This window comes from Hipposideros armiger, unplaced genomic scaffold, assembly GCF_001890085.2.
Source record: "Hipposideros armiger isolate ML-2016 unplaced genomic scaffold, ASM189008v1 scaffold_799, whole genome shotgun sequence".
Lineage (NCBI taxonomy): Eukaryota > Metazoa > Chordata > Mammalia > Chiroptera > Hipposideridae > Hipposideros > Hipposideros armiger.
Genome location: NW_017732149.1, coordinates 738731 through 754166, shown reverse-complemented (window position 1 = coordinate 754166; position 15436 = coordinate 738731). Strand labels below are relative to the sequence as shown.

General features: G+C 52.2%; 2 protein-coding genes across 5 annotated transcripts in view; one reads left to right on the top strand and one right to left on the bottom strand.

Annotated features, from left to right (window-relative positions):
• Positions 1-488: 488 nt before the first annotated feature.
• CUNH16orf54 (chromosome unknown C16orf54 homolog) lies at positions 489-2727 on the top strand. The gene is made up of 2 exons (XM_019628516.1): positions 489-577; positions 945-2727. The coding sequence occupies exon 2, from the start codon at positions 945-947 to the stop codon at positions 1650-1652; it is 708 nt and encodes a 235-aa protein (XP_019484061.1). The 5' UTR covers positions 489-577; the 3' UTR covers positions 1653-2727.
• A 9414-nt stretch (positions 2728-12141) lies between these two features.
• QPRT (quinolinate phosphoribosyltransferase) overlaps positions 12142-15436 on the bottom strand; it is a 14165-nt gene continuing 10870 nt past the window's right edge. For 3 of the 4 annotated variants that reach the window (XM_019628633.1, XM_019628634.1, XM_019628631.1), the window contains 3 exons: positions 13316-13851; positions 12658-12789; positions 12146-12584 (listed from right to left, as the gene is read on the bottom strand). In XM_019628633.1, coding sequence (XP_019484178.1) covers positions 12366-12584; positions 12658-12789; positions 13316-13851 — 887 coding nt within the window. In that variant the 3' untranslated portion in view covers positions 12146-12365. Of the gene's footprint in view, positions 12585-12657; positions 12790-13315; positions 13852-15436 lie in introns of all 4 variants that reach the window. The other variant, XM_019628635.1, reaches the window with a different exon arrangement.

Genomic DNA, 15436 nt, shown 5'->3' with positions numbered 1-15436 from the left:
CTTAGATATTTTCTAACCACAATTGGGGCTAAATGGTCTGAAGACAAGGAGATGTATGTCCATGAAAGAATGGAGAAGGCTGGCTCAGGCAGAAGCGCATGTGTGTGTATGGGGGGAGGGGCGGGGGGGGGCTGGATGGCAACAGCAGGTTTGGTGGAGCCCCTGGGCAGGACAGAGACAGGAGAGCCCCACAGAGCAGGCAGAGCAAGGCGCCTTGGTGCTCAGTGGGGCAACGAGGGGGCTAGAGTGTCTGTCTCCCCTTTCTTGGCTTCTGGGTGAATATTCTGGGGCCTGGGGTCTGGCTATGGGGTCACACTGAGTTCAACAGAGCCACTGCCCCTTCCGTCCCCACCTCTCTCACCAGGAACCGCCTCCCCACCGCAGTGACCACATCCCTCCAGGTTGCCTTGGAAACACTCCTCAGGGCAGGGGCGCTGGGGCACAGTTGCTGAGCAACAGGTGGTGCCCTCCCTTCCGCCCTCATCTGAGGCTTCTGCCCAGTGCCTTTCCGCCTCTCCGCAGGCAGAAGGAAGAGCTGCTCTGAAGGAAGAGAGGAGCTCAGACTGAACGCCGTGAGGTGAGGAGTGTAGGAGGCCCCTGGAGGTGGGAACCACTGGGGGCAGCACCCATCATTTCCACTCTAAGACCTGAGGGGCCCAGGGACAGGAGAGACACTCTTGGGGCCTTTGGAGCTTTCTCTGAGGCACCTTGGGGTTTGGGAGGGAAGTAGGGTTTCTGGAAAGGGTTTGGGGGTTCTAAGCAAGCTGGCCTGGCTGCAGGCCTCGGTGGGCCCCCCGATTCGCCATCTGACTCCTCTGGCCCTTTCTGTGTCCCCTGTGTTCCTGTCCCTGCCTGGGTCTGTTTCTGAGACCAGACTCCCAGCTCCATGACCTCTGTCTCTCTCCTCGTTCCTGTCTGGGCACTTGCTGCCTCTCTCCTTCTAGATGGTGCTTCCTCTCCAGACCCTGTCTCTCCGGGTGCCTTCAACTCCAGAGCAGCTCTCTGAGTACATGGAGGAGCCACCTGCCTCAGAGCCAGCCTCGTGGCCCCCGCTACCCTGTGGACCCTGCATCCCCATCATGCTGGCCCTGGCCTGTCTGGCGGCCCTCTTCCTCCTCACCACGTTTGTGCTGGCCGAGCGCCTATTCCGCCGATCTCTGCGCCCAGACCCCAGTAGCCACACACCCACCCTGGTCTGGCGCCCTGGAGGAGAGTTGTGGATTGAGCCCACAGGCACCCCCAGAGAGCGCTCCGAGGACTGGTATGGCTCCGCGGTCCCCCTGATGATGGACCAGGCCCCAGACCCTCCTACCCCCGGGGGCACCTTGGAGGCCCGAGCAACAGCCCCACCTGCCCCTTCAACTCCACACTTCCCTCCCAGGTCCTTAGTCTCTCAGCCCCTGCCCAAAGCCCCGGTCCACTGCACCTTCTGGGGGCCCCAGGCCTGGCAGGAGAGGCCCCACGCCCCAGGCCAAGTGAGCTGGGCTGAACCTGAACAGAGGCCAGAGACCAGTGTGTATCTGGGAAGCCCCCGGGCCCAAAGGCAGAGGCTAGGAAGCCCTGATCCTGAATGGGGCCTCCAGCCTCGGGTCACCTTGGATCAGATCTCAGCTTTCTGGAGACGTGAAAGCCGGGCCAGCGTGGGTTTCTGAATCCCTGGAGCCTGGAGGACTAGTCTCCCAGAGAGTACTGAGGAAAGCCCAACCTCCGAGGGACCTTAAGACCCTGAGGCTTCAGCCTGGGGACCCAGCTGACACCTGAGGAGCCCCAGGGAAGCATGCCTCAGGCTTTTCACATCTGGATTTCAATTCCACTGGATCTGGGTGTGGACAGAGCCTGCTGCTGCAGAGGAAGTTCAGAGGTGCTGAGAACTGGAGGCGGGGCTGACTTAGGGCCAAGAGCCCCAGATCACACTGCTGGTTAAGAGCTCAAGGTACCAGATGGGCATGGAATAGCGTCACCACAGTGGCCTCCAGCATGCATCTAAGATGCCAGGATCAGAGGGAAGGGATCCCATGGATGCTCAAGTACAAACCGAGTGCGGTGGTGGCCAGTGTCAGCAGTGCTAGCAGGAGGTGACAGGAATCCAGCTTCCAGAGCCACAAACCTTCCCTCCAGAAAAATGCATCAAGAGAGGCCAAGACCAGGCAAAGGAGCATCTTGTATATATGAACTGTGACTTTGAGCCCCCACCTCACAGCAGGAAACGCAAGGAGCCAAACTGGAGAGAAGGTGCTCTGGCGTGCTGCTGGGACCCAGAGTCCAAACCATTAGGCTCGTCTGCCTATCCCCTGAAGGCTGACACATCCCAGATCTCTGAATCTTACCCCCTGCAGGTGAGGGAGGCCTGGGCCAAGAGTTCTGAGGTTGACCCAATGTGGAAAGGAGCGCTGTCCGAGGGCAGGGAGGCTCCCAGAACGCGCCTCTGGCCATCTTCCCGCCCAGCTTGTTGGACTGTTTCAGGGAGACAGACTTACTTATAATGCTCCACCCGAGAAATGGAGCCCCTAAATGTCCTTGGCTCTATAGCCATCTGTATCAGCTGACCTCCTCTCTGGGAAGAGGTCCAGGGGCTGGGGACAGGTGGAGTTTCCATTCCCCAGAGGCCTGGTTTCCCAAAGTGCAGTCCCAAAGGTTAGGATTTTTGCCATATCAGTTTACCACCTGTACTCTTTATTTACTTTATACTTTCCTTTACATTGGTTTCCTATTTGCTTAATAAATGTATTTTCAAAGGACTCTTTATTGGATCACCTCTGTAAGTGGAAATAGAAGATAAATAGAAGGTAACACATGAACATCAATACAATGTAAACAAAGGTTTTAAGGTCTAAAGTGGACATTGTTCCCTGCTGGAGGCACTGACCCACAGACAGATTTTTTTTTTTTTTAAAGATTTGTATTGGGGAATTGGGGGAAGGGGAACAGAGAAGTTGCTGTCCTTTTATTCTTCAGTCTAATTGTGGAGGACGTTGCTTCACTGGCCCAAGTTGGCACCATCATTGTGCTCTTCCCAGGCGAGGCAGATCAGTCACCGGCTTCTGGACGGCCACTCACTGTGGCTGCTGGCCGCTTACGCTGGCTGCTGGCCGCTCACACTGGCTGCTGGCTACACACAGTAGCCCATGGCAACCCACTGTAGCAGGGGCTGCAGCCCACGCCGTCGCTGGTGACTCACAGCAGCCCAGCTCCAGGTTGAGCTGTTGTTCAGCATCTTAGCTGTAGAGGGCAGCATCACTGGCCCTCATATGTGGGATCTGAACCAGGCCCTCTGGCATCCCAAGCCAGCTCTTAAACAACCCTGCCACTCGGCTGGCCTGACAGGTTCTTTCTTTGTTAAAAGGAACGGATGGGTCAGCAAGTGTTAGAGGTTCTGGCGCCACCCAGAGGCCTTCCCCGGAAGTATTGCGGCAGACAGCCCTGCCCAGGGAGCTGAGATCTAGGGTTATGTAATGCCGCTAGGGGCCGTCCAAGTTCACCCACGCCAGGGAAACGCCGCTGGGCAAAGACCATCACTCCCTGGCTCTTCCTGCTCAGGAGAGCCGGGGAGTACTTGGTCCTTGACCTCCCCTCTCACCCCTTTTGATGCCACAAGTTGAAGGAGCAGCAGGGGACTGAGGAGCCCCCAGGCTGAGGGACCTCCCCTCCAGATGCACTCAGCACGTCACCCAGCACCTTCCCTGAGCCAGGCCCCACGCACGTGGCAGAGGAATCAGACCTCGACCCCCACCCCCACACCCCACACCCGCAAGAAGCTCACCTTTCTCTAGAGGCAGTGGAGGGATGGAGGGGGGTGAGATAAGAAGGAACACAGAACTGATACAAGGCAGGGCTCTTGTCCCACCTCTGTCACTTACCAGCTAGGTAACCATGTCACTTCTCATCACTGTCAGCTGCCAGGACTGGGCTGTGGGGATTCTGCCCAAGAGGAGAGGTCAATGCACCAGGGAAACAACGGAGACACGATGATCAGAGCTCAGATGTCTGCACTCAAAGAGCTCAGCAGAAGCAGGACAGTAGGGAAGGGGCACCAGAGCCAGGCCCCGGCCTGTCACCTGGCTCTGTCACCCACTCATGTGGGTGGATGACACTTCAGAAAAATGATTTTTATATTACTGGGCCTCACAGTCTGTCTGTACAAGAGAGTTGAAAGTTGAACAAGAAGCTCTGTGAGAACTTTTCCAGTTGTGACATCTGAGGATGGTGAAAATGAAAGATGCACGCGTGCATGGATGTCAGCTTCCCCAGGCAGAGTCCCACTTGCTGTCCCCAAAGTCCGCGTTGTATTCCCAGCCCCAGGACATGGTCTAGAACACAATAGGAGCCCAGGAAAGGGAAATGAATACGTGGGTGGGCTAAGAGATGCATCGGTTTTACCTTTTCTCCTTTCTCTTTATCTTAAACCTCTTTCTCTCCTTTTAAACATCATCTTCTTACTTTCTCACATTGAGTGCTTCTTTTATGTCTTCAGGCATTTGAAACACACCTTGTGGTCCTTTACTCCATCATTCTGTTGTCTGGAGTTCCAGGGTGATCAGGCTCATTCATGACAGATGGTTTCCTCTCATGCTTTCTAATTCAGGGCAGTGAACTTGGCTCAGCAGGGCCTTATTAGTGGGAATCCATGTGATCAGTTTGTGGGTACCAGTCTCTCTAAAGAGGCTCTGTTTGTTCCTGCCCAGGATGCTTCAGGGGTATTACTGATGCTAGACAACGTTATCTGTTCATGTAATTTGGGCTTCCGAGACCATGCAGATGGTGTAAACTTGGACCCCAAATGCAAGTGAGGGCGAACATTTGGTTATGAATTCTTAGGGGAGACTTTTCTATTTCCTCCAGGTCTCAGGGTGAGACAGACAAGGTTGTTTTGTGCTCCCTGGACTGATGGGAAGGTTTTTTTTTTCTAGCCTACTCTTTTCCTGAGAGCGTCACCCTTTAAGGGGCTGAGCTTTTTATTAGGGTCTCAGTTTCCAATGCCCCAAGGCAAAGCCTCCTCTCCAATCTCTATGTGGATATAAAACCCAAGCCCGTCATTGCCAAGCTCTACAAGCACCAAGCAGCTCACACTGCTCTGGTTATCTTTGTGTGCAGCTCCTGGGGATTCCCCTTACTTTTTTGAAACCCAGCTGTGTGTTTTAAAGGACATTTGCTTGATTTTTTTTTGCAGCATTTCTAGATGTTTCATGGTGGGAATGTGCTTGCCAGCTTATACCATTCACACAAACCAGACTATTTCCTCTATAAACAAGTTCAGTCTCTCCTCTCATCTTAAAACAACAGCTGACCAACAACTAATTCTCCATCCCTCACTACAGAATGTGACATCTCACCTCCTTCACAGACAAACTTCTTGAAAAAGCTGTCCATCCTAGCAGTCCATTTTCTCATCTCCCCATCACTCTGCAACCTGCTGCAGGCTTCTGTACCCTATCAGCACTCCACAGAAACTGCTTTCACCAAAATCATGGCCCATGCGTTTTTTTGTTTGTTTGTTTGTTGTTTTTTTTAAAGATTTTTATTGGGGAATGGGGGGGATGGGAACAGCGCTGGGGAATTGGGGGAAGGGGAACAGACAAGTTGCTGTCGTTTTGTTCTTCAATCTAGTTGTGGAGGACGTTGCTTCACTGGCTCAAGTTGGCACCATCATTGTGCTCTTCCCAGGCGAGGCAGATCAGTCGCCGGCTTCTGGAACGGCCGCTCACTGTGGCTGCTGGCCGCTCACGCTGGCTGCTGGCTACACACGGTAGCCCATGGCAACCCACTGCCACAGGGGTTGCAGCCTATGCCTTTGCCAGTGACTCACAGCAGCCCAGCTCCAGGTTGAGCTGTTGTTCAGCATCTTAGTTGTAGAGGGCAGTGTCACTGGCCCTCATATGTGGGATCTGAACCAAGCCCTCTGGCGTCCCAAGCCAGTTCTTAACCGTCGCTCCACTCCGCCGGCCCGCCCATGCGTTTTTAACCGAGGGACACCATTCAGCCTCCTGGCGGCAGCATTAGGTATTTTGATTCCGTTCTTGACACATTCTCTTCCCTTACCTTCTGCAGCTCCACCTGCGCCTGGCTTCCCTGCCCTCTCTCTGGCCATCCTGTCTGACTCTTCCGCTAGATGCCATCCTCAGAGGCCAGTCTTGCAGGGCTTCGCTGTCCCTCGACACTGGACATCTCATGGATGCCATGGCTTCTGCCTGCTGTCTCATGCCCTGGGGACCCCCCACGTCTCTCAACTGAGGCAGAGATGGTCCCCCTCTAGGTATTCTCCCATTGTTCTAAAGGAATAGTACCAGTTGGAAAGAAAAGATAATTGATTAAAAGACTATCTCAGAACCAGTCCATGGCCATTCCTGGGGACAGGCAGTATTTTTCCCTGGGATAAAGTTAGACCTCCCCAAAGAAAGCAGAGGTCAGGGATTCACGTGCATAAAGAGGCCAAGCTGGAGACAGAGGTGAGTTATATGGATCGGCGGCGATGGAGGTGAGAAGAGTCCACATGCCTGACTGCAGGGGGCGCTGTCTGCCACTTGGTGCTGTCCATTCTTCTCACCCCAGCAGAAGCTAGAAATCAGGGTTTGTAGGTAAAATCAACTACAATGTACACACACACACACACACACACACACACACACACACACACACACACAGACTGTGGGTCACGTGGGCTGGTGAACCATCAGCTGGAGATCTCCCCTGAAGAGCATGAACAAGCGCTCCTGAAGTGGGAGTGGGGTGCCCCTTGTTGTCTCAGCCTCTGGTGGTTTCAGGCGGCGCAGCCTGCTCTCAGAAGGTCTTCAGTCACAGTTGTCCCCACCTTCACATGATTGGCATTTGGACCACCAAGAATTCTTTGCCGTGGGAGACTTTCCTGGGCACCACAGGCCATTTAGCAGCATCTCTAGAGACCCACTAGATGCCAATAGCACCCCCTGATTGTAACAACCACAACCGTCTCCAGAGCTCCCCAAATGTCACCTGGGTGAAGGGGAGGGAGACAAGAATCTCTGATCCAAGTGAAGCGTGTTAATGAATAAACACACCTGCCCACAGAGCTTGCAGCCTGTTCAGGGATCAGACACCTGGGGAACCTCAGGTGCCAAGAAAAAGCACGTGGGCCTCCTCTTATTAATTTTCAGTGGCACCAAAAAGGACTAAGATGAAGAGGGAAAACAAGCAGCCCTGGAGGAAACAAATAAATAAGATAATGCACCCCCTACGAAACAACTAGGGGCTTCTAGAAAGACATTACAATTGGAGAGCAAGAAAAAGTTTTGGAAATTACAAATGTGCTTGCCCAAATTAAAAAACTAATCACAAACAAAGCACAAACAATCTCATAGATACAGATAACATTTTGATGGTTGCCAGATGGGAGGAAGTTTGGGGTGTGGGTGAAAAGGGGAAAGGAATTAAGAAGTACAAATTGGTTGTTACACAGTAGTCATGGGGATGTAAGGTAAAACATAAGGGATATAGCCAATAATATTGTAATAACTACGTATGGTGTCAAATGGGTACTAGGTAGTCAGGGGGATCACTTCTTAAATTATATAAATGTCTAACCACTATGCTATACAACTGAAATTAATATAAAATAATATTGAATGTCAACTGTAATTTTAAAAGTTTTTAAAAGGGGGAAAAGTGAAGGGGAGTAAGCAGTTCAAATTTCCAGGTATAAAACGAATAAGTCATGGGCCAGCCGAGTGGCTCATTTGTTAAGAGTGAATTGGCTTCGGAGCACAAGCTCTGAGCAGCAGGGCCACCAGTTCAGATCCCACATGGGCCAGTGACACTGCCCTCTACAGCTAAGGTGGTGAACAACAGCTCAACGTGCAGCTGGACTGCTGTGAGTCTCGGCTATGGCATAGGCTGCAGTGGGGCTGCAGTAGGCTGCTGTAAGCTACTGTGAGTGGCTGGCAGCCAACGTGAGTGGCCGGCAGCCAGCGTGAGTGGCCAACGGCGTGAGCTGCTGTTTGCTGCCTTGAGCGGCTGTCCAATGGCCGGCGACCAATCTGCCTCTGCCAAGAAGAGCACAATGATCACAATACCAACATGGGCCAGTGAAGCAACGTCCTCCACAACTAGACTGAAGAACAAAAGGACAGCAACTTGTCTATTCCCCTTCCCCGAGTCCCCAACGCTGTTCTCTCCAATAAAAAAATATTTTTAAAAAACCACCAAAAACAATAAATAAATAAAACAAATAAGTCATGGGGATGTAATGTACAGCATGGGGAATATAGTCAATAATATTGTGATAGCATGGGACAGTGTCATATGGTTGCTGGACTTATGGTTTTATAAATATATAGATATATAAATGTTGAATAATTATTGTGTGCACCTGAAACTAATATAACATTGTATATTAGCTATATTTTAATAAAAAAATTTTTTTAAGTTAATTATAAGAAGGTATGGGGGAAAAGAGTTTTTAAACATCTCTCAGGATGTAGAGCAAAATAACAAAAAAATGGAAAACAAGAAAGAAAAGTTAAGAGACGAAGGATCATTCCATTCGATATTTATCTAACAGAAGTCCAGAGAAAACGGAGGGAAGAAAATAATCACAGTTTTCATTCAACAGAGAAAAAAATGTCAAGCCAAAAGGAGAGGTCTGTGGACTGGCCCTCGCCTGGCTGCCTCTGGAATCGCCAGGGGAGCTCTCAGAAGCACAGCCCAGAGACCCCGCTTCTCACTAAGGTGGAGCAGGGAGGACCGGGTTACCCTTCCTCCTGAAACAACCACCACCGCCCCGACCAAACCAAAGCAAAATACATGAAACAACAGTTTTCAAAACACTGGACACCAAGCAATAAAAGTTAGTAATGAGGGCCAACCAAGTGGCGCGTTGATTAAGAGTTGGCTTGGGATGCTGGCTCTGAGCAGTGGGGCCTCGGTTAGGATCCCACATTAGGGCCTGTGGCGCTGCGCCCTCTAAGGCTGGGATGGTGGATAGCAGCTCGACCTGGAGCTGGGGGGCTGTGAGTCGCCTGCGATGACGTGGGCTGCAGTGAAGCTGCAGTGGGCTGCCGTGGGCCGTGAGTGGCTGGCAGCCCGCGAAGCTGCTGGGAGCCGCTGTAAGCTGCTGTATGGTGGCGGGTGACCACTCTGCCTCACCCGGGAAGAGCGCAATGATGGTGCCAACATGGGCCGGTTGGGCGACATCCTCCACAACTAGACTGAAGAGCAAGAGGACAGCAACTTGTCTGTTCCCCTGCCCCGATTCCCCAGCGTTGTTCCCCTCCCCCAATTCCCCAATAAAATCTTAAAAAAAAAAAAAGTAGGGCTGTCCGAGTGGCTCAGTTGGTTAAGAGCTCACTCAAGAGTTTGAGCTCTGAGCACCAGCTGTTTGATGCCTGGCCTGAGCTGAGCTTCCGCTGAGCTGCCAACGGGTGGCAGGATGGCTCAGCTAAAAAAGAAAAAAAGTTAGTAATGAAAACAACGAAGTTCCAGAGAGAAAGGAAAAACAATCAAAGTTTATTCCTTATAAGATGGCCCCACTTTTGCTTTGAGAACTTCCAAACTGCAGGCGGGGAATAGGGGGTGGTGTGTGTGTGTGTGTGTGTGTGTGTGTGTGTGTGTGTGTGTGTGTGTGAAGGGGGACCCAGAGGACTTCCTGAGCCAAGGGAATGGAGCTGAGAGTCCAAGGAGACCACAGCAGCTAGAGTTGAGCGAGTTGCCCTGGGAATTTTACCTGCCATATTGTCTTTTTTTTTTTAATAAGATGCCATTAATTGTAAAACACAAACTATATTGTCTTTCTTTTTAATAAGATGCCATTAATTGTAAAACACAAACTATCACTCAAAAATAAATTGTCAATTAAACTAAGACCAACGAGGGGACAGAGGACTGAAGGCCGGAGCCGTGGCCTTTGGGCCGTCATGCCCGATGATGTCCCCGCCTGGGGCTCAGGTTTTGCTGATGCGAGTGGTGCCAAGCATGCTCGCCACCGGTGGCAGTCTTTTCCCAGTACTTGAGGCCAGGGCGGGTGGGGCTGGAGGGTCTCCCTGGGCCTGGGTGGGGGAGTTGCTCTTCTTAATTTTGCCGATTGAGTGGAGGTGGGTGGGTGGGGGTTGGTGGTAAGAGAAGGTTGGCTCTGGCCTCCAACGCGCCTTGGCGACCCCATCATCCTGGATCTGCCACTAGTTGGCCGTGGGGAGGGAACCATTTGCTGCACCTGTTTCCTGAGTCTCGGTTTCCCTCTCTGTAACAATAGGGTCCAGAGAGGCTGGGACGGCGCTGGCTGTTTTCCTTCTCTGGGCCTCCTGAGGCTTCAGTTTCTCCTTAAACTCAGATTAACACTGGATCTGTGATGGTTTGCAGAAAGCCCAGGATGGAGAAACTGAGTTCAGAGAGCGAAGTCCACCCAGCTAGTCAAAGGAGGGGTCCATTACAACCTGGAAGCCTAGAAGAGCGAGCATGCTTAGGAGAGGGAGGGTGGGGTTGGACCCTGTGTCCACTTTGTGCAGAGTGGGGTTTGGAGAAAGAAGTGAGGGAATTGGTGCCCCAGCCCACCACTAGCGTGTCTCAGTGGGCCGGTCTTCCTCCTTCCCCTCCCTACTCCTTTAGCTTCCTAAGAAGGGGATGGGATGGGTAGGGGCATCACAGGCTGTGGGTGGGATGGGGTGGGTACCCGCTGGGATGGGAGCATCACAGGCCTCTGGTCGTGATGGCTCTTCCCAGTAGGTGGCGCTCAAGGTTTCCTTCGTTTAGTTTGTTAACTGGTTACTATCCTTGAACAATTGGATCTGTGACTTGGCATTCACAACTCTTATATTTGATTTCAGGAATCCGTGTTTTCTGTTCTCTCACTTTTTGACAGGCACATATTTTATTTTTTTTAATACACGAAGGGTTCCCAGGGCTTTGTAAGTGACTAAATGTCACTTTTTTTTTTTAAAGATTTTATTAGGGTATTGGGGGAGGGGAACTGCATTGGGGAATTGGGGAAGTGGAACAGACAAGTTGCTGTCCTTTTGTTCTTCAGTCTAGTTGTGGAGGACGTCGCTTCACTGGCCCATGTTGGTATTATCATTGCGCTCTTCCTGGGTGAGGCAAATCGTTCACCGGCCTCTGGACAGCCGCTCACTGCAGCTCTTGGCAGCTCATACCAGCTGCCGGCAGCTCATGCTGGCTGCCGGCCACACACGGTAGCTTATGGCAGCCGACTGCAGCAGGGGCTGCAGCTTATGCCGTCGCCAGTGACTCACCGCAGCCCAGCTCCAGGTCGAGCTGTTGTTCACCATGTTAGCTGTAGAGGGCAGTGTCACTGGCCCTCATGTGGGATCCAAACTGGGGCCCTGCTGCTCAAAGCTGGCATCCCAAACCAGCTCTTAACCAATGCGCCACTCGGCCGACCCTAAATGTCACTATTTTTATACCTTCTCCAATCTCTGGGCTTGAAGATGGATGTGGCTAGGAACTGGGTTCTGAGAGTCAGTGAGTTTGTGCCTCATTTTCCTCATCTGTGTGCATGAGGAGAATGAGCTCATGCCCTCACCATATTCAGGGATAAGCAGTGATGGATGGCCAGTAGGAAGATACCCCTATTGGTGTCCCACCAGGCTTCTCAGATGGCCTTTGCCTCCTTGTGTCCCTCATGTCTAGAGATAACAAGGCTCAGAGGAGGAGAGACATGCCCAAGGGCACACACTGAGAAGGAGGTGGAGCTGAGACTTCAAGCAGTTTTCTCTGTCCCAGGGCTCGAGTTCTGTCTCCAAGCTACCTGGCCTCCTGGGAAGATCTCAGTATGGCTGGGAGACCAAGGGATGATGCACAAATGGAGAGATTTTAGGCATGGGAAAGAGAGTAGGGGGAAAAATATTAAAGTATCATATTTCTGAAAAGAAAAAAAAAACTATGACCAATGCTTTCTTACCACTTACCATTTCTTTTTATACTTGTATAAAGAGCTCTTTTGGACTCATTTCAACATAGATTATCATGTTTTATCTATAACCTGCACGCACAGGTCATGCCTGATGCCTGGTGACAGGGCCACTGGACACAGTTGATTAAAGATAGACCTTGACTTCAGAGAAGGCAATGTATGGGGGGAAAGTGCTCCTTAGAACAAATGAACTATGGTAATCTCTAATATTTACCTAGTACATATTATGTGTTAGTTATCACCCAAAGAAATCCATAGGGTTGATCATTTATTAGACACATTTTACAGATTAGGAACCTGAGGTGGACAGAGGTGAAGTCAGCCCTTCGGCGTTACACAGCAGTAAGTGGCAGAGTCAGATGTTCGCCCAGGCTAACACTGCGAGTGTCCCGTTGGCCACTGTTCTGAAAGATATATGACCTTGAGGGTCTCAGGAAACCATGTTATCCCATTACCAGTGCCATCCTCTTGGGCTTTAGGACTGGCGGGCGTGGGGCACTGGAGTGGCCCCTTCAGCAAACAGCTTGAGGGAGAAGTCCAGGGCCGGGGAAGCCTGGGTCAGCAGCCCCAAAGAGATGACATCGATGTGTGGCCCACAGAACTGAGGGAGGTTGCCCAGCGTGATGCCCCCGCTGGCCTCTACACCCACGCTCGGGAACCGGGCCTTCAGCACTTCAGCCGTGGGGTGCAGCTCCTTGGGGACACAAGCCAAGGGGAGGTAAGAGCCCCCAACATGGCCCCTCCCCAGGGAGCAGACCCTGCCTTACCTCCGGCCTGAAATTGTCCAACAAGATGAGATCCGCTCCTTCCTCTGCCGCCTCCAAGGCCTCCTGTAGGCTGCTGCACTCCACCTCCACCTTTAGGGCAAAATCGGCTGCCCGACGGGCCCCTCGCACCGCCTGACAGGCCAGAGGGGCAACAGTGAGAACAGTAAGCTGGGACAGGCAGTCCAAGTGCCACAGAAGGATAACAAGCTTGGGGGAATGAGGAAACTGGGCACCCGGGATGGTTTCTTTCATAAGTAGGTGAAACCACATGAAATTACCACTTTTGCAGGTCAAAAAAAGTGGCCAATATCAGCACTGTTTGGCATTTGGACCTGAGCTCAAGTGACTTAAAATGTTAAAACAGGAAGGGTTTTGAAAAATATAGTCACAAATGGGAAACGGGTCCAGGGACACACAGTGACCTGCCCAAGGTGGTACAGTAGTCAACACCAGCCTCTCAAGCTTTGTCCTTTGGTCTTGAATATCATACCAAGAAGAACACGTGTACAGAGGCAAGTCCAACCCCCTATTTTACAGATGGAGCTACTGAGGGGTCCAAGAGCCTCACCCCCAACTCCCAGGCCAGGGCTCTGGTAGAGGGAAGGGCTGTGATGGGGGTGGGGGCAGGACCAGGGCAGGGGCTCCGTCGGACATACACCTTTTTCACACCACCGGCTGCCATGACATGGTTGTCCTTCACCATCACGAGCCCTCCCAGGTCGTAGCGGTGGGGGGCGGCCCCACCTACGAGGAGCCCATACTTCTCTACCAGCCGGAAGCCTGGCGTGGTCTTCCTCGTGCCCGCCACATGCCCGGCCCAGCCGGTCCCCCTGGCGGCCGCCACTGCAGCAGCAGCAGAGCTGGCAACTCCACTGCAGCGGGCGAGCGTGTTAAGGGCCACCCGCTCGCCCAGCAGCAGGCAGTGGGCGGGGCCCCGGACCTCGGCCACCTTGGCCACAGGCTCCAGCTTTGAGCCCTCAGGGAGAAACCAGGAGACCTGGCAGTTGGCTTGGGCAAAGATGGCATCGAAGAAAGGCCTCCCAGCCAGGACCCCGGGGGATTTGGCCCACAGCACTGCCTGCGAGGGGGCTGCCCCTGTGACCAAGGCTGCGTAGTTGAGGCCAGGACAGTCCTCTTGGAGCCAGCTGGCGGCCAGGGCGGCCAGAGTGGTAGGGGGCAGCAGCAGCGCCAGGCCTGTGAGAAAAAGAGAGAGCACAGAGTGACATTCTGGCTGGTCTCCTGTAGTCAGGGGTGAACTGTGAGGGTTAAGGGTGGCAACCCCCGTGCCATTGAAAATTCCCATATAATTTTTGACTCCCCCAAAACTTGGTTGTCCTTTGGTATCAGTGGGGGATTGGTTCCAGGAGCTCCCCACCAATACCAAAATTCATAGATGCTCAAGCTCCCCCATATAAAAGGGTGTAGATCAATGCATCAGCGGACTCCCAACCATGGATCAAAAATAGCACAGATTTTTTTAAAAAGTACAGGTATTTATTGAAAAAAATCCACATAAGTGGACAGGCACAGTTTCAACCTGTGTTGTTCAATGGTCAATTGGATTTAACAGCCAGCTAAATTGGGCACTGGCCAATCAGGGTGAAGATCTGGGGGTCTCCAGAGAGGGGCTGGGGTGATGGGTGGGCCCTGTGGGTTGGTCAGGGGGTGCTAGATTGAGCAAACAAAAATACAGGACACCTAGTTAAATTTAAATCTCTGACAAACATCAAAGATGATTTTCATATTCATAGATCCTAGGCGATATTTAGAGCATACATATACTTCAAAATTGTCTGTTGGTTATTTGAAATTCAAATTTTAACTGTGTCCAATATTTTTTCTGGAAGACTGAGTGCTGGATCAACAGCTATTGACCAACTAGGAGAGAGTAGGCCCACCTGAGAGCACCCTGCAGCCTTCCCAGGGCGCCCTGCATAGAAGGATTAGTTCCATAGGCGTTAAAGCCCCAGTGGAAAGTAAGCTGTGTGTCGTTTTCATCCCAGTCTTCTCCACAGCTCCAAGTGTTCTAACGCTGGGAGTTTAGCTTTTGACAGAGATTGAGGAACAAAGAGGAAAGGCAAGGAGGCTGAGGTCACACAGCCAAACTGGCGGCAGTCAGACCAGCCAGGCCTTGGAGTTACGGCTGGTGGTCCCTTCTCTGCCTTTGCCCTCAGCTTGGATACCTCTCCCACCCCTGTCATCTTTATAGCGATGGGGGCTGCACAAGGAGGCAAAAGCACGGGGAAACTGGGTTTGAACCCTTGCTCTGTGGGACCTAGCTTCAGGAGTGTGGGAGAGTCCTTTGCCTGTAAAATAAGAGTTATGGACATGGTGGTGTCTAAGGTCCTTCCCGCCAGCGTGTATCAGCCAAGGTGCCCCCTCACGCCTGTTGAATGAACTGGGTGACCGCAGGGGCCCAGCTCAGGCTCGGTGCATTATTGTCCTCTGTCAGCCAAGACAAGACCTGCAGCCTCATGGGAGCTTCTGAGGGAGGGAGACACAATTCGATAGCATGTGAAGAGGGTTGGGTTGGGTTGAGTTGGGTTGGGTTGGTTTGGGTTTTGTTAACCCCACTTTTGCTCCAAGTTGAGTTAACGCTAGGCATTCGGGCTTGCTCTACTCTCAGAAGCAGGCCCTTCTTGTCCAGCCCTTTTTCTCCAAAGCACCCAATTTCCCCTCCCCACCCCCCACCCTCAGCCACAGTCCTGTGATGGAACCTGATCGTGGGAAAAGAGCTGGGTGTGAGGGCCGGCTGAGTGGCTCAGTTGGTTAAGAGCTC